Raw genomic sequence first — 19,313 nt, forward strand, 5'->3', positions numbered from 1 at the left:
CCCTTCGGGGATCAATAAAGTATTTCTGATTCTGATTCTGATATAGATGAAGGTAAATTGAGGTTAGGGTCAGGGTCTCATAAAAATAGAAAAACAAACATGAAGTGCATTTGGATTATTCCCAAAGCCAGTAAGATTATTAAAAAGAGGAGAGGAGAGGACGTGTGCCAAATAACATCGACAGCCGCTTCACTGAGCATGCTCAGTGGGGGCCACCAGTTGATTGGTTGAGGGGCATGGAGCTAAGTGACGGGGAATCAGTGAAAAAGCCAGTCTGTAGGCAGCCATTAATAACAGAACCTACACTAAGCTGAACTCTCACTCCTGCATGTCAACATTGGAGGGACTTATTAGTATGTGTGTCTGCATGGTAAAGCTTGCCTTGTCATCATCAATACTTATTACAAGTTGCTCTCCTTTATAAAGAGAAAACATAAGGACAAACACAAACCAAGTAATGGTGTAGGTGGGTAAATGTTGAGTGTAGAGTACTGTAGGGTGTGTGTGTGTGTGTACATTAGTGTACGTGTGTCTGTGTTTGCATGTGTGTATTTACATGGAGACTCCCCCACAGACTATAGAGGATTACATAATGTCCTCTCTACGTGTGTGTTGACGGGTGCAACATGGTGGCTGGCTGTTGCAGTGACACAGATCAGAGAAAATCCTGCTTAGCCTGTCCCCTAGCGAGCGCACAAGTTCAAGTTTGTTTATTATCCTTGCAAGGAAAATATTTGTTTACCATCAACGTCAATAAAAGACAAATTATTAAAATAATAAGACATGAAAAAAGCTAAGCAAAGAACAAAAGAGATTATTATTTTAAATGCATTATTGTTCCTCTTTTTCAGGTCTTCTGGTGTTTGTGTCCGAGCAGATTGTTGTATATTTTAAAGTATGTTGCAGTGGGTCTGTATTCCCTCTCCTATTAAACTTACAAGATAGTCATGGCTGTCACACAGGCACATGTGTAGATGCACACACACTTTTAATTTACTCCCTGTTCCCTCTACCACTGGATGTCCATACTGTTAAAGACATTCATCAATTTCTTAAACGGTTGGAGTGCAAATAATCACACCTGTACGTGCAACCAGGTGTCACTGTTACAAACAGGCAGGGCTCCAGACTAACTTTGTTTCACCACTGTCCCAGAACCATCCCGAAAAACAATTTTAACCGTCGCGAAGTGAATGTAAACTGTCCCAAAATCAAAATGGTGTTTGTTTACTTTGTTGGTATCATCTATAGTTGTTAGTGGCATAATAAAAACACCATTAAAATGTCTAACCCTTGCAGTTACAGCTCTATGGGCTACAGCACATAACAAATAGGCACCTGTACTCACATATAAACAGGTAAATTAGGAAATAAAAACCACAAAAGGCACTTGGAAACTACTGCTAAGATGCTGTTGAAGACCAATGCTGACTGTCAAAGGGCACCTTTTGTTACTGTTGCCATCTTGACCCCTTCTGGGATTACTGTTGGAGGAAATGTGTGGGGGGGTCTCGGGTATTTATCGTCTCGGGAAGCAGCAACAGCAGCAGGAGGAGGAGGAGGAGGTTGCGTGAGCCAGTAGTGTCACGTGGTCCGCCCTCTTCTCCTGTAAACATCGCATTCACCTTCGGCTAAAAGGAGGGCAGCGTCGCGCCGCTTCTTTCTCGTGTTTTAGCGAATGAAACGTACACCCAGCGAAGGAGTAATGGCTCGTTTAAGTCAGATATAACATTGCGAATATGATTATGGCTACATGTGTCTTGGAAAGCTTCGTAGTGCCTGGTTTGTTGTCCAGAAAGTAACGGTTGTCCTAATCCGGACGAGCAACTCACCGAGGTCCGAGGAAAAAAGATTAAGATTATTAAAACACTTAAACGAAGCGCAAATTCAACGGCGATTCATAAGTAACTTTTAGAGGTATTTTTCCTCGGTAGGTACTAGTGTAGTCGTACAAACAGAAATGGACCGAGGTGGCTGCCAAATGAGCGGCGGCGGTGGTGACCGCAGCGGGCCCGACCAACACGGGATGATCTCCCTGGAGGACCTGGAGTCTTTCACCGAAGACCAGCTGTCAGACTCGGACAACGGCAGCCTCAAAAAAGATGGAGAAACCACGGAGGAATACGAAGACCGACTGCTGCATTACTGGCAGGACGTAGCGAGGGGACACCAAGTGGAAGTTTCTCAAGGTAAAAAATAATAAATACCACGAGAACAAACAGACACATAAGCTACAACGCACTAATGTTAGCAAACAAATAACTTTTAGGTTTTAGTCCCCTCTGTTTTGGCCCAGCCTCCTTTTTTGAGATAAACTTTCACGTGAAGTTTACAGACAAGTAAAAACAACTAAAGACATGTTTGACTTGAGTTAAGGTACTATGGCTCAACTTCCTCAAAGCATACCACCATGTACATTGACCTAGTTTGCAGTGAGGCATAAACCATTCCCAGCCAGGACAACGCATTCTCTGCCCTTCAGGCAAACATACGTTTCGTATATAACTGTATAATTTTTAAACACGTTAATGCATTAAATGCAAGGCCAAACCTTGGAGCACTCAGCTCAACTCCTAGCATGAAGACAGGTTGTACTTTTACACAACAATAACAACAAGGTACAGAGTTGTGTTTGCTCAAGTGTGGTCATGGGACTTCTAGTTTGATGATGAGATGAGAGATAGTCAAGTATCACCATTAATTCTATCAGGCATATAATAGCAAATCCCTGTTTCCTCTTGTCGGTTTAAATATTGTAATAGGACAGAACAATATCACAGATATTATAACAAAACGATAGTGCTATTATTGTAGGAGTATGGTCTAATACTAATGAAGTAATAGCAGGACTCGACAGTAAGGGTTGCCATTAGCAACCATTCTGAGAGCTTGGCAACCAGTTCTTGGCATAGCAACCACTTTTAGATTTTGAAATCAAAAGCAGGATCCGTGATTCTCCCGGTGTTTTTATTTTCTCTCCACCGCCGCCTACTTGCGCGCGCGCGTCGGAAGAAAACACTTCAAAAGAGACTCCGCGTAGCTCACCGGTAGCCTGCAGCTGAGACACCCAGGGACACACCCAGGGAAGCGGTCAGTCCGTCCGAAAGTGTCCGTCGCTAGCCTGCCAACGCCTGGAAGCGCGTCAAAAAAGTCCGCCGTTTGTTAGGCCGGATCAGTCTTCTCTTCACCTACCACGCCATTTACCCACTAGCCATCCGTTCATCCGTCTGGACCGGAGTACAGGAGGTAACTTTCTGGGCCAAATTACAAAGCTGCAACTCTGAAAAGGTTTCACTTCGTCTAAATTATGGGAACTCCAATTCTGCGGAGTAATTGTGGAAACCAAGAAAGTCTCGACTGAGCAGAGAACTTGTGTAGATACAGAAAATGGCAAAGCCGTCAGTGCAGGGGGAAAAAAAAGTTTCAAGTCGTGGATTTGGAGAATTGTGACACCCCTACTTTTTAACATACACAAAAATAGGGACAGCAAAACGTACACCCTAAAATAAATCAATTTTTAATATTTTTTGCATTAATGATATTCAAATATTGCTCTTACAGTCAGAACCGGATAATGGACATTTATCTGGCATCTCGTGAGGTATACAAAGTGCCCTGTTGTCAAAAAAAAAGAAAACAAAGCAAGGAGCGACTATGATTTTGTGAGACAACTATGCCCGCCATTTTAGTCAGGGATATTGTCTCTCATGATGTTAATGGTTTCATTCATGGGTTCATCTCCAAAGTCTGTTACCATTATTCCAGCATTTTCTCTGGAAAATTGTTGACCAATATACTTCAAAAGTACCCAAATTTAATTTGAGTTTTTCTGTGCCTACAATCAATGATTGATTTTGTTGACTTGGCTTCAGGAGTCTGATTTTACCATACAAGTCCAGCCACTGCGCTCAGCTGGAGACAACAACAGCAGTTGTTCTGAACTCTGGAGCTACAGACCAGAACAATACACCCGTTGAGATGAGCTAAACGTCAACATTTTAATTCCCGCTTGACAGCAAATAAATGCTATTTTCAAAACACACTTAAGATATCTAACTTCACCTTGTAGGGTACACATCAATAAACAAAATGAATATCAAAGCCCTCTTTATTAGTTCAACTTGTGTAAGGTAATACTTGTTAGCCATGGGTTCCCAACCTTTTTGGCTTGTGTCTCCTTAAAATGAAGCACTGTCTACGTGCGCCTGTAAGTCATAAGCAGTTTAACCAAAGTGATTTTCCCTCATAAAATTGTTTACTTAAAATAATTATTAGAGCAAAGTAAAAAAAAAAAAACATAGTTTAGTGTAGAAGTCATTTGTTATTCTCCGCTATCACTTTGGTGGGTCCTGACCCCAAGTTGGGAACCACCTGGTTAGGCTATTTGTCGTCTAACTGGATTCCCACTGAGAATCCACTAACACAGACTTGCACATCCCCAGACCACAGCACTAATTGAGGGCTTTCTGACTCAGGGAGGATTAGCTGCCTTGTCTGTACTGGTACTGAGGTTGTGGCTGATTAGTCCTGGACTACACTACTGTAGCTAAGGACACAAGCCAAGGCCTCATTAAACTCCTTTGCTCTAATTGGGATGGAGTTGGATGGACAGCAGTGAGGTGGGAGCTCTCCACAGAGAGATACCACCTATATTGTTTAAATGGTGGCCATGGTAACAAGACACTTAAGACACACCCATACTATTTTATATCTTTGACTCTTGCAGTAAAACCTATTGGTACAGTATAAAAGCTCTTTACACTTTGACTGTATGATTTTCATGCCTCATTTTCATGAGCTCAGAGGAGCAGATACTATCAACTGAAGAGGATGCATGAAGGACTGCTAGCTTGGTGTGTTTTTAACTTTACATCCGTGAACCCCAAATGAACAGTTAATTAAGAAAGTTGACCTTGTCTTAGTCTCCCTTCATAAATATTGACAATAATAAGTGCCTTAGCACACCCAAGAAATGAAAAACAAATTAAACATCAGTGTTCTTATGCCAAACACAAACCCTACATAATTGCATGATGATCTTTCTACCACACCAATCTGTTGTGACAATGCTGACATTTTTCAACTATTTAAGTAAGTGTGTTTTAAACAGATTAATGAAAACAAGAATGAGCATGTTTCTGTGGTCTGTTCCCATTGATGTATAGTGCCACTGTTAATATCACAGGCCAGTCAACACATTAACATTTCCCAGCAGTGGTTGTCAAAGTTTATAATTGCATGCAAAAATACACATACCCCACATTGTCTCTGAAGCAAAAGGGCTTTGGGTTCAACTTACTGAAGTCAGTCAACTTGCATGACTGTGAAACTCAATAGGCCCCAGTCTTGACACATTTAAGAGATTTTAGTTTCTGTATGGAGCTAGTCTACCTGGTGATGTAAAGTTGGTACACAGGTGATTATTGATAGTAGTGCAATAGTTCTTACACAGTTTCCTACTTCTCCGCACTTGTCTGTCTGTTTTGCATTATATTGCATTATGTAATTTTACACACAAGTACAGCCAGAAATAGAATGCACACTTACCACTTACTATAGGGAGCTGAACTCTAACCCTATTTCTGGATTTGGCGCTGCACTATGTACTGTATTTTTTGCAAAAATGTTTTTTCCATCAATCTTTCTGCAAAGAGTAGACATTACATCAGGGTATTCTGTTCAAATTCTGTGCTAAATGTAGGTCTACTACTGCTGACAGTCTGACATAGATGCAATGTAAAACATTTGGATAAGAATATGGTTTAAAGCTGTGGTGTGTTTTCTTCCCCTCCTTGTCTCTCTTATTGAAGTCACACAAAATGGGAGGTAATATTTTACTGTCACATACTGTACATGGTAGTTATCCACGCCAAGCCACTCCTCCTAATCAGTGATATATAGTGCAACCCTGATTCCATGAGATCCTGCTGAATGAGTTTCATACTGCAGAAATGTCCACACTCTCTCACAGGCACACCAACCCACAGCTTTGTTTGTTGTCAAAGGATTGATCACCTACATACCAAAGATCCCCCTGACCCAGATATCCTCCACGGTATTGACTGACAAAATGTGACTGAATTGGGTTCACATTGAGTGCCTTGTATTTGACAGTTTGACAATGGAACATAATGCTATTATTTAATCTGACTAAAAGGGTCTGTGTTATATTGATGAGTTGCTCCTATGGTCTGCTCGTAGTATTATGCAGTATGGTCCATACTACAGTTTAAGCATGTGCAGCTAAATTTATACCTGTAACATGCGCCTAATAAAAGAATTTATAGCAGGTTTGATTTCCTATGGTTGGATAAAAATTGTTACAGCTCCATATGGGGCAAACTACATTGTTGAAACATAAAATGCTGCTAATTTTCATGAAATATTTGGTAATAGGTAAAATATGCTGCAGTTTTTCAAAAGCATTGGCTACTGCTGTAGTCCCCCTGTGATAATACCAGACTATACCTGGCCTTACGCAGCTTTAGTCAGTGTTCTCCCTATCAGCTCCAATAAACATTACACTCTGCGACATCCTGGCACAGTGCTCTGACCATCTGGCAGCCTTTGCTCACGCGAACTACCAACACTGCCAGCCAGCAGATTACTGGAAGTGAGGATGTATTTTACAAATTAGAGACAGGAGGCTGCAAGTGTAGATATGATGTGAGTAGGGAAATAGTTGTATGGAAGTATATGAACTGTATATACGCAATCAGTATGTAAAAATCACACATAGCTTCTGCTTTAATATATTTTAATTTCTTTTACGTGCAGGCCCAAAACACACAGTATCAAGAAAAGAGGCATAATTGCATCTTGTGAATGGCTAAAACAGTATGCAGCCAAAGTGGCATTTGTTTCGGAAGAAAGCAAGTGCTAGTTTATTTGTTTGCTCTTATAAAACATGTTTTTGCTCATGCAAACAACTTTATTTTTGGACAACGGTTTAAACTGATCACGTATTGTTTGTCTGTTGACAGATATGGCAGAGCCCATTCAACAGCTAACCAGCAACAACCAAGGACGCAGTCACAGAGAACACGTTCCTTTCACTCTCCTCGCACGCAAAGAGAAGGTGACCACGATAAATTATCTACATACTTTCAGCTTGAGTAACCCCCGTCTTTTATATTTACATTTTCATATTCTATATAAAAAAGGTAAAAGCTATTAAATTGGTTAGCAATAACCTAGTTTAAAGTAGATAAGTGTGTCTGCACCAGAGATTTGACCTGCAAAGGAAGACCTTGCATGACAACCCAATCTTTGAAGAGTAGCAGTCAGAAACCTTAGTCTACACTACAGGACCACAAGGACAGTCAACTGCTAGATGCAAGGAGCTCACATCAATAACAAAATGTCCAAACTGGAGTAGCTGATAAAAACAACTTTGAATAACATGAATCAACAAGGATACAGAAATAACTACATAATGAGATTAAACATGTTCTTGGAGGAACAGACTATTCCAGAGCTCCCTTTTTCTGCCATTTCTGTTAAATTTGATTGAATTGGTTGTTAGTTCATTTTAGGTCAGCTGTTGCCTTCACGTGAACATATACGTGTTATTTAAGTGTGACAGTGCAGATTATGATGCCCACATAAAAAGCTTCATGTTATTGTTCTAACCAATAACAAATGGATTTGATAATACTGAGATGCACAGAACACCTCTAAAAACTGGATGATGATGATGGACATACAACAACAAACAAATAAATCAGGCGTCTCATCACATAAAGAATCAACAGCATCATTGTCCATCTACGATCGCATGCAGATCTTCTGTGCGAGTATGGGTCAGCTATTTATTTTCGACAAGATGATCATGTCACCCAATACAATAAGCCGTCTAAACTCCTTCGGGGACCATATAAATAAAGAGGGTTAATTGGTTTAACTTCAGTTAATTAGTTCATTAAAATTGGGCTGGAGACTCCGGTTAAACAAAGGACAGTCGTGGCACCCTATTCTTAGAGCAGGTTTCAGTGCCTTGTTAAAAGGACAGCACATGGACAGCAAGCAATATACAAACTGAATTTCATACACCTGAGCTGCAGTGGTGACTGTACAATATGTATTGTGCCCAAATAGAGCTTTGTAAATGTGTAGAGGGAAAAACTCCCATGTTACAGAAAACAGTTTCATAAGAAGACTTAAGTCAATTAAATCAATACTTTCGTCATCTGTACTTTTTCAGTGTGGGGAGCTGCTGTATGAGAAACGCCAATACGAAAAGGGCCACTGGGCTTGTATAACGATGCATAAGGACACATATGAACAGAGCATCGCCTATGGTTTTATGAGGATAATGAGGTACATCTGCCAGCAGAATACAATAGGTAAGTCCACAAGCAAGGGGCCATTTAATACACACAATAAAGTGCTGCCTTGTCTTCATTTTCAATTCAATTGCCGTTCCTTTACATCTGTAGATGAATACCTGGGCATGACGCTCCCCATCGTCACAGTGGTGCGCACGGATGAGAACCATTCTGTGGTCTCCCATGATGTCATTGTGGCATATTTCCTTCCCGCTGAGCATCAGGCCCAGCCCCCACAACCTACTGACAACGAGATCATCATAGAGCTCTGGCCTGCCACTACTGTATACACAAGGTCAGTAGAAAATAAAATAAAAATTACCACTTGTACTATTCCTAAATTTACTGTTTAATCAATGACCAATGGTGCAATAATTAGTAATTTGATATCTCATACTCATGCACCACTCCCTGCTTCTTCCAGGGCCTTTACTGGGCCCACCAATGAAGTGACCATCATTAATCAGATCAATGCCATGGCCGAGCTGCTCGACTCTCCTGGTGTATACGTCAGCGGCACGTTCATCGTGGCCGGCTATACCAACCCTGCTCACAGCAACCGTCAGAATGAGATCTGGTTCCTAGAGCGACCCTGAGGGACGAGAGGATTAAGCAGCATCCTATATGTGACCCATGAGCCTCATAAAGACTTCCTTAACACTGCCGCAGCCCAGCTACAGCCTCAGGTGCAAAATCCTCTTTAGTCACCACCTCTACCTGAAATGACCACCAGCCCAGCACACTCCAGATCAGTTGGGGCCTGAAAAAAATGCAGCCTTTTCTTTACCCTCAGTGAATTTTTATTCATGTTCATTTAGATAGATTCTCATTTCACCCTTTAGAACTGAACTAAACCACTGCCATACTCTCGGACACAACCCAGATACTAAGGTGAAGCATAGCATTCATCTCCTGCTCTTACACTGAGATGGCTAAAAAAGCTTTCGAACACAGTACTCTCTTGTTAAAAGTTGAAGTAGTTTTAACTCCTAGCACTCTGTGAACACGGTGACCATTGAGTGCTGTCAGAAACATGCAGCAGCCTGTTTTTCCACAGCGGAAACAGGTTTCCAGTGGACATGCTCCTTTTCTGTTTGTTGCACAGCAGAAAAATATAGTTTCTCTGACATCCTCTAGCTTGCTGAGGTGAGTTCAACTGTCACTGTTGAGCCACTGTTTTTTTTATTTCTGTACTTCATAATTCACTACAGGTTACAAGTCTATGTGATGCCAGTCACACTGCATAAACAGTTATTTTGTTTCAACAATAAGTGCAATATTTACCTGATAACCAACAATCAGCAACTAAGTTATTACAGTTCCTGGGCCACTAACCTGAACCAATGTAAGGGTGTGTTGAGTGGCTGGTATGACAGGTTGGGGAGGGGATGTGCAGCATGCAAAACAACCCGAACCAGAACTGGTTTCTTCAACCATAAATACACTCAACAAAATAGGTGACACTAATATAGAATGAATGTACAGCTACAGGGAGAGGGTAAAACAAATGTTACTTCTACAAACCAAACACTGAAAAACTCACAGATTTTACTGCTGAAGGACAATCATAAAAGTACTTATATATTATATACATCCTTGATGCAAGTCAATGCATTCCTCGTGTTTCAAGTCTGTTCACACACAGGAATAGTTAGTTATGTACCTCTTTCTCATGCTCTTCTGTGTCAATGTTATTGAGTATGCATTCACTCATTCAAATACCACTGCTGCTGGGTAGAGACAATGCAACCAAGAAAAGACACAGCACAGAGAATATCTCTACTGTGATTTACTTTGTTTTTAGTAGAAGAAAGCTCAATTCTGTTTTAGTTAAAACTGTTTTTAATGTTCTATCATCAATCTAAAGAGAGTCTATGAAGTCAGAGTGAAAGAAGTATGTATGTTTATGTTCACTATTATGCAACATAAACTAAGTGAAATGCGTCAAACTAGCTACACCTAGGGTTCACAGTAATGTAGGAATGTTTCTGCTTTGGAAATGTACATTTACTGCTTGGGTGCCAGTGAAATAAAACTGGAAGTGAACTAGCCAAATCCTCACTGTGTGAGGATTTTTATCAGGACAGGGGCATCCTATGAAATGCTTAGGCTTGAAGTTACTGAGACCTATTAAATGTGTAAAATTAAAAGTGAAATTATAAGCTCAAATTGGTTTTATTTTATTTAACACACAAAAAAAGTAAAACAAAGAAATGAACAGTTAAGAAAGTCAAGCAGGTTGATAAGATACCAAATGCAAAGAATTAATTTTGCATTAAATGATTGTAGAGTTGATATGCTGTAGTGTGTTCACTTGCAAAGCCATGATACATGTGGGTAGGTTTTCCCTTTAAGAGCCTGGTTATATAGAACATCAAGTGTGAGGATTTAAATTCTTTCCTTTTTTTTTGCTTATTTTTGTAGTGTTTTGCAAAAGTGTACTGTTTTGTGAAAATTCAAGTGCAACAACAAGAGCTACTGTGGTTTTCTTTGTTCAATAAAAATGTGCTTGTCTTCTGTCTTTTGAAATGTACAGTGATGCTGAGTTTTGTTGGGTTCATATACACAATACACAAGTTCTACACAGTTCTGGGATGTGTTTCAATATAACAATAATGTCCAGTCATATGGCATTGAGGAGGTCATGATTAACCTCATCCCTTGCTAAGTGCTATCTGCAGCAAATGTCAAATCCTCTAATAGGCTATTAATGAAATCCCCCCCCAGTTTTGATATGTGGAATATACATGTAGTTAACAAGTAATATTCTTTCTTAATAATGAAACAACTGAGCAGTTGTTGAGAAAATTTCATTTCAGCTTTATACTCAGCATTAAAACAGATGCAAGACAAGTGTATTAGGCTGTGTTTCAGACTAGTTATCTGCGTTTGTACCAGCCAACAAGTACTGTATACTTACTACAGAATATACCTATAGGGTATTTCTTCCTTTTTATGGGATCAAATGTGGCAAGCAAAAGGGGTCACACCCTACTTTGTTCTGAAACATATGGCATAACCCATTTCACAAGAACTGGTGCTCAGTTACTGAAGCATAGTAACATGATGAGTTCTCACAAGCAGGTCTCACACACACATTATAGTGTATCAAAGTGCAGCCTCTTGCACAATACAGTAAACTGTATATAGTGTCTGATGGAGAAACAACAAGCTGATGGAAATTAACATGAAGAATTTGATTAACAGTCTTTAGTTTGCAGCTGAGGCAAAGGTAAACATAATATTGTAATAAATGTGAAAAACAGAACTTGTGTGTTTAAACATGACATCTGTTTTTCTGAAAATAAAGATTTTTTTAATTTATGTGGAATGCCACTAAAACTTCCGCCCTAAATTACACCATCTGTTTTCATTAAAAACACAAGACAGGGTGCAAACTTCAAGACGAATATCTCAGCACTGGCTTGAACACAGTGGCCTAGATGTTCAGTGACATTACACGTATTGTCTATAAAACCTCCACCCATGCTCAATCAAAACCACGATGCTGAGACACAAGAAAACAAGGCTATTTTCTGGTTATATGGGCGAATACTGGTCTCTAATGTCTGAGATAAAATGGGCCAAAAACTGAAGGAAAAGCACACAACTGAGCCCAAAAAACAAGTCTGCATGACTGGTTCATTTTTCTAATTTGCTCAACAATCATTAAATTCCACCTGAATGACTGCTGGGTTGCTCATTTTACACCTGAATACAGCGTTACCTCTATTTTGTGTACTGTCTGGTCAAATTAAGGGAGAGCAGTGGGAAATGGCGCTTAACAAGCAGGTTGCAGATGCCATCCAGGCAGGGGGTAATATGAAGAGAAGATGAAAAATGAAAGTCAAAGCAATTAAAGAACAAACAAGAAAAGCTCTATTATTACAAACAATCCAAAAAGAATCAGAAAGGAGGGAAGAAAAGACACAAAGAAGACCTAACAGAGCTATATACACAAGATAAAACAGGTCTAAATGTTCAAATGTAGGCGTCACATTCCAGTTGTCCAGCCAGTTGAGGCAGATGAAGTGCAGCTGCACATTTACAATAAAGTACACACAGACAGTGAAGCAACCCATGACAAGGAGAGAGCCTGTAGGGTCCGTTAATAATCCAGAACCATTTAGTCCACCAGCACTGTAAGCCAGACCACCAAGTGTGACAGGATGTTGCTTTCAAGACAAATCAATCCATTTAATATTAACTGACCCAGTAAGAAACACACAGCCAGAGGAAAGACATGTGATTCTGAGAGAAGGATTACAGCTGAGGATTTTTTACAACAGAAGCAAGCAAACCGTGACCACAAGGTGGCAGCAAAGCACCAAAAAAACAAATGTCACACGCTCAACATACCTTTTGTCTCAGTGTGAATGTACTTGTCTGCATGTGTGTTTTTGTATTTATTACTGATATGAATCTGACAGTGAAAACATTAAGTAGTAGTTAAGTAGTTTTGGTATCAACAAGAAAGAAATCCATTCTTGGTGCTTGGCATTGTATAAAAAAAGTGACCTTCTTTACATCCCCTAAACCCTGACTGTTATGTCAGAAGTTTATTTGTAGGAAAAAAATAAAAGCTGTAAAGACAGGGAGGAGTTTTGCTATATATGATGCAAGATTGCTTGTGCCTACCTGTAGGTAGCGCGCCTGGTGAGCAGAAAGGGTCTCCCCTAGAGGAACCACCACTTTATCCACACTGCGCTGGTAGGAATGGGCCTGGATGTCTGGGCTCTCATCTGAACGCAGCTCAATGTGTGAGATGAGCAAATTGGAGATCACCGACTGCACCGACTGCAGGGATGGAGTAAGAGAGGAGAGGTTCAATCAGATTTGAGAATAGTTAAATGGAGAATTTTTATTTTTAGGTCACATTAGGCCAGAGAGACAAAGGGGATTTATAGTATATAAACATTTAATGTATATTGTTTTTACCTTGGTATCTCCCCCTGGAGTTGCACTAAGGGCCAGGATGCGGAATTGTAAAGTCTGGCTGCCAAGCTGTCTGATCACCTGAGTAACAGGGAGAGGATAAAGTATAGGTCATTGTTAGCACTTTATTTGAATAGTCCAAATATTTAACAGACTAAAAGTGTTAAAATGCAAACCTAAAGAAGCCCCTCCTCCTAGAAAATACAAGTGAGCGATTAGATAAAGTCCTCTTTCACAGTATATGTAATTTAATATCACAACGTGGATATAAATCATTATATAGTACATTTTCTGTAAAATCAATTGAGTAACTGCTGGACATGAACTATGGTCACTCTCACAAAGGTGAGAGTTGTGCACATGATGGTAGCGCTCCCAGCTCTTTTTGTGTGTGTGCAAGGCGTTATGAAATGAGATTACTTTTAATTGATGTGTCTGCATCTACAGTGGTGTGCAAAAGTGTTTGCCCCCTTCCTGATTTCTTATTTTTTTTGCATGTTTGTCACACTTAAATGTTTCAGATCATCAAACAAATTTAAATATTAGTTAAAGATAACACAAGTAAACACAAAATGCAGTTTTTAAATGAAGGTTGTTATTATTAAGGGAAATCCAAACCTACATGGCCTTGTGTGAAAAAGTGATTGCCCCCTAAACCTTAATAACTGGTTGGGCCACCCTTAGCAACAACAACTGCAATCAAGCGTTTGCGATAACTTGCAATGAGTCTTTTACAGCGCTGTGGAGGAATTTTGGCCCACTCATCTTTGCAGAATTGTTGTAATTCAGCCACATTGGAGGGTTTTCGAGCATGAACTGCCTTTTTAAGGTCATGCCACAGCATCTCAATAGGATTCAGGTCAGGACTTTGACTAGGCAAGAAAGACAAAAGAAATCAGGAAGGGGGCAAACACTTTTTAACACCACTGTATCATTTTCTTTAAAAATTTATAATACAGGTTCAATATTCTATCTTCTTTACGGCTTCAACTAACAATTATTTTCACATTCACTTAAGCCTATAAGATTTCAGAAATAGTGTGAAAAATGACATAAATGATTAATCGATTATGAAAATTGTTAATCATCGACAAAATTAATTGTTTTAGCACTTATTTTGATGTTTAAGCACTACAAATGATATCCAACATACATTTTGTTTATGATGTAATATTTAGGTCTTGGTCCTTAAATAGATGAAAAAAACTGGATTAAAATTAATTAAATACCTGACAAATCTAGATACTCCATTACATTGAAGCAAAAATCTTATGAAAATTGCCCTGCTCACTGATTTGCAACGCTGCCCACAATGGTCTAGTAGTACAACCAGAGATATTATGGGCATAGCTACCTTGGTGTACAGTATTTTGTTACATCACCCGATCCTACTAGGAAATAAACTAATAAAAGTGAATAAAGTGCCATACTACTCTCAAAATGCTTTGACTGTTTCAAATCACAATTCTAGCTAGCTACAGTTCTCGCTCCAGTGCTTTCACCAGTGTCAGTGTGAACATCCAGTGATGCACAAAGTGAAGATGAAGAGGAGAGAACAAAAATAGTATCTGTTGGTAATAACTTGCTCCTTAAGTATGACCGTAGCCTCCATTCTCTGCAACAGACTTCTCACAACCACCTTTCAAGTTTATAAGAGTGAGTGTTACTTTAAATCTTTATTTAGTTTAATTTCTCACTTTTAAGTCACTTTATTGAATTGGACTTGGCAAGTAAAATATAACCTGGAAATATAGTCAGCAGTGAAATATAACTGAATTGAACGGCAAGCAGTGATCATTAGCGACAGGTTTGTGTACCTGGCAGTAGGCATGGTTGCCCAGAGCCTTGTGGGCTTCATCGATCACCACGCATTTGACCTGCTGGGCCGGGCAGGTCTGTCTGGACAGATCGTTCACCATGACCTGAGGGGTGAGGAAAAAGACGCGCTTGGTCCTCCACACTTCCTGTCTCTGCTTTGCTGCTGTGCTGCCTGCGGAGAAGGAAATGGACTACTTGTTAGTAAAGGCTAACAGAGGAAAGATGATTGTCATGGTTTTTGTGGCACTATTGTTACCTGTCAGCTCAGCCATGTGTGCCTGAGGGATCCCCATCACTTTATAACAGGCCTCGATCTGTTGTGCCACCAGAGGTTTGGTGGGAGCCATGAATACAATCTTCCCTGATGGATACCAGCGGTAGAAGTTGTACATAACCACAGAGGCTATAAAGGTCTTTCCCAGACCAGTGGGAAGACACACCAGTGTGTTCTGAAACAGGGCAGCCTCTGATATCTTCAGCTGGTACTCCCTGATGGGATAGTTGGTGGGGTAAATCCATACCTTAGCTGAGGACCTGTCAAAGCCAGGGAAGTCTGGATATGTCTGCCCACCTGACGGGATGGGAGAGAGGGCAGTGCTCTCTATTCCTTCAGGGTTGTCATATTGAAAAGAGTTTGCATCATCAAGTTGCAGGCTCTTTTCAGCTTCATAAACAGCGATCAGCATCAGATCATCGTCGTCATCTTCAGCCACAGGTGTAAAGTCCTCTGTCCTCACTTGGTTCTCTGATGTGTACGTGGACCCCTGACCTATGTCAGTCCATAGAGGATTTCGAGGAGGGTGTGTTGGAGCTGCCTGTGGAGTGTTGATTGCGGTTATTCTGCGCCGTCCAGCGGGTTTCTTGCCATCTTTTTTCGATTGAACAACTTTGTTTTGAGAAGCGGATGCTCCCCAAGTCTGGAACAAAGTCCTCTGATTTGAACCACTACTCATTTTCACGAGTTGTGGCGAAAAACTTTGAGAAAAAGTGGCACGCGAGGCGCAGCAACATTGCAATCTGAATGTATAAACACAGGATCACTTCCGCCCACGTTTTACCAAAATATAACACCACATATATAACGGTTTTACTCCAGAGTTGTTTCGGTCATTTGAATACAGTTTGAATTGTAACATTTTCACTGTATTGTACTGATTGCCAATATATCAAGTTAAGGGCTAAGCCGGTATGTGACAAAATTTTACAAGGAGGCTTTTAATTTTTGAGTGTGACACCGGAACAAAATCAAAAGTTCGAGTTCATCTCCCGCTCTCCGGGGCAACGCCGTCACGTTACCATAGCAATGGACAGAAGTAAATGGGAGAAGATACTCACCTGTTTTCAGGTAATGACGTTATCTAATTAGCCTTCTTTCAAGTCGTAATGCACCAAGGTGTGGTTTTATAGCTGCAGTTATTTGCAGTAAAAATTTGTTTTGCTAGTTCGGGCTGTTCAGCTGTTTTTGCTAACTTTGGAAGACGGCTGCTAATAGTAGCTATCGTTGTTAGCAATGGCGTAACTAAAGTCAGGTATTAGGCCGGCGGGGATAAGTTACCGTTACTATAGTTACTGTAATTCTCCTATCTTCGGTAGGCATCTGCACGTGGATACTTGGTGAGAAACGAAGTCAGTCGTGCACGAGAAGACTTTGAAGACATCGTGAAAGAGATTGATGGAGGCTCGACCCATCTAGAGTGGAGGGAGACGGTTATCCCCATTCCCCACTTTACAGACACTGTAAGTAACTATAACTGTTATGAGAGTGTGATTTTATTCGCACTTTTCTAATGCTCTTGCTCATGCATCATCAGGACGGCCCGTTTCTACGACCCAGCAGCTCTGCCAGCAAGCCTTCAAATCCAGGACTAGATGTCTGTGCCAGTCCCCAGAATTTATCAACATCACCCTTATCAGAGGAGAGAGGAGATCATCGTGTCCTGCTAGAAGCCGAGAGAGATGATTCACAAACCAACAGACGGGCCTCTCTGTCTAAGGACTATTTCCCCAGCAGCAATGTTAGAGAGGATGGAGAGGGACAGAAAGAAAGCACTATGGGGGATAAAGATGGAGCGGTGATGGAGAGCACAGGAGACTCCACCACCGTCTGGAGCAGTTTGGAGCTGGACATGAACTATAGTCACTCTCACAAAGGTGAGAGCTGTGCATATGATGGTAGTGCTCCCATCTTATTTTTCGTGTGTGCAAGGCGTTTTGAAATGAGACGACTTTTAATTTGTGTCAGCATCTACCGTTATTAATTTATAATAGAGGTTCAAGATTGTATCTTGTTTAGGGCTTCAACCAAAGAACTTCAACTATTATTTTCACAATCACTTAAACCTATGAAATTTCAGAAATAGTGTTGCAAAAACCCATCACAATTTCCAAAGGAGATGTCTTCAAATTGCTTGTTTTGTCCATCCAACAGTCAAAAACGTAAATATATGAAATTTACAAAGGTATGAAATAAAGAAAGGCAGAAAATCCTTATATTTTAGAAAACAACAAGTGTTTTGGCATTTTTCCCTTGATAAATGAAGTAAATGATTAATCAATTACCAAAACTGTTAATCATCACAAAATGAATTATTTCAATACTTACCTTGGTGTGTAAGCACTACAAATGATATCCATCTTTAACATACATTTTGTTTATGATGGAATATTTAAGTCTTGGTCTTAAGATAGATGAAAAAAACAACAGACATTGTGACTTTGTTTTAATGATTTACGTTAAAACTATTTAAAAAAAAATATTTAATAGCTTCAAGAAAATTGTCCAAACAGGAGAAATAGAGTTGCATACAAGTTAAATTATTTTACCTCATTGGGAGGTGTTTCACTTGTTTAAGAAAAATAAGAAAAGAAGAAACAAAAAGAAGTATTTACCTACAAGATTTAGGAAAGTAGACATTTTTTGTAAAGCATATGTTGAACTTGTGTGGTTGCAAATAGATTTGTCTCCTGTAGTGAGAAGACCTTATTTGTCATTTTGAATTTGCCATCCCCCCTTCAGGTGCCCGGCAGTACTGCTTGGCCCAGGAGGTGCCCTGTACCCCAGAGGCCCTGCGTCTCCATAGAAACACCATGACCATGGAGCTGCTCTGGCTCCAACAGGCCATTGATAGCAGGAAAAAGGTAAGACGGAGGAAGTGGGAGATGTAGTGTTTCCCTACTATAAATTCAGCAGTGGCAGTCTCCTGCTGTAAGAATATTGCCTCTGCTGCAAGACTAAATTTATTTAGTGACCTCCATAATAATTCTGTATAGTGGGTCCAAGAAACATCAGTTCTCCGTAGTATCCGTATGAATAATAACCATAGTATATATGCAGCATCAGTAGCTACTTATTGAGTACAATCAGCATGTCCAGAAGGCAGCCAACTTTTACTTACAGACATGGAGACAGAAGCTATGTGCAATGATTCAGCCTGTTTTTTCCTACAGTCTGACCTGTGTATTAAGTGCATAAATCTATAATGTTGTTTCTTAGCTCGTTCAGCTTCCTGCACCTATTGCACTCAGACTGTGTACCGATTGTATCCCTTAATTTATCTTTAACAAACTTAATGTCCTCATGAATCCTGCATCACCCTGCAGCTCCAGAGGGTGTAAAGGTGCCAAGATGCAGAGTAATGTGCACAAAGAACATTTATTGTAAATTGCAAGTGAACTCAGAGAAAGCAGGATTTACTAATGTGATTATCAAATGCAGTTGTATGCATACAATCTTAATTGATAAGAAAAACCTCAGAGGAATCAGACTGAAACATGTTTGTATATGAATGTAATAATTTCTATATTTAACTATATAATCCAAAAGTTTTTGTAGATTTGTTGTCATGCACTGGGAGTTAGCTCACCCAACCACGTAGATTACAAGGTATAACTTGGCAGAAAACTGACTTAATGATTGTTTTTCCCTTCTTTCTTCTCCTCTACAGTACTTGTCACTGAAGGATAGGCTGAGCATATCCTGACAGCAGAAGTAATCTAACTGGACTTGATAATGTGGGACTGAAGGCCTGACTGCGGTCAGTCAACTGAACCAAGTGGCATCTGTTTAAGCTATTATTCTATACATACACAGTAAATACATTTTTTTCCAGTGGTAATTATCATGTGTTTGAAATGTTTGAAACCTGTACGCTGTGTATGTTATTTGCTAATGTAAAAAATTAATAAATTATACTTTTCTAAAAAGTCTTCTTTCTACTGCTGTTGTTGCCACTG

At 40.0% G+C, this 19,313-nt stretch overlaps 3 protein-coding genes across 3 annotated transcripts in view; 2 read left to right on the forward strand and 1 right to left on the reverse strand.

The window, feature by feature from the left end:
• Positions 1-16,183, reverse strand: part of fancm (FA complementation group M) — a 39,005-nt gene extending 22,822 nt beyond the window's left edge. Inside the window, exons 1-4 of the mRNA XM_044167750.1 lie at positions 15,337-16,183; positions 15,080-15,252; positions 13,266-13,343; positions 12,966-13,124 (exon numbers count right to left, since the gene is read on the reverse strand). Coding sequence (XP_044023685.1) covers positions 12,966-13,124; positions 13,266-13,343; positions 15,080-15,252; positions 15,337-16,033 — 1,107 coding nt within the window. The 5' untranslated portion in view covers positions 16,034-16,183. The remainder of the gene's footprint in view (positions 1-12,965; positions 13,125-13,265; positions 13,344-15,079; positions 15,253-15,336) is intronic.
• Positions 1,565-10,860, forward strand: soul3 (heme-binding protein soul3). The gene is made up of 5 exons (XM_044167758.1): positions 1,565-2,189; positions 6,984-7,078; positions 8,204-8,345; positions 8,439-8,622; positions 8,752-10,860. The coding sequence occupies exons 1-5, from the start codon at positions 1,961-1,963 to the stop codon at positions 8,921-8,923; spliced, it is 822 nt and encodes a 273-aa protein (XP_044023693.1). The 5' UTR covers positions 1,565-1,960; the 3' UTR covers positions 8,924-10,860.
• Positions 16,184-16,279: 96 nt separating the features above from the next.
• iqcc (IQ motif containing C) lies at positions 16,280-19,285 on the forward strand. The gene is made up of 5 exons (XM_044167759.1): positions 16,280-16,425; positions 16,674-16,817; positions 16,892-17,231; positions 18,097-18,218; positions 19,025-19,285. Exons 1-5 carry the CDS (start codon positions 16,384-16,386, stop codon positions 19,058-19,060), a joined length of 684 nt encoding a protein of 227 aa, XP_044023694.1. The 5' UTR covers positions 16,280-16,383; the 3' UTR covers positions 19,061-19,285.
• The last annotated feature ends 28 nt before the right edge of the window (positions 19,286-19,313 follow it).

This window comes from Siniperca chuatsi, linkage group LG15, assembly GCF_020085105.1.
Source record: "Siniperca chuatsi isolate FFG_IHB_CAS linkage group LG15, ASM2008510v1, whole genome shotgun sequence".
Lineage (NCBI taxonomy): Eukaryota > Metazoa > Chordata > Actinopteri > Centrarchiformes > Sinipercidae > Siniperca > Siniperca chuatsi.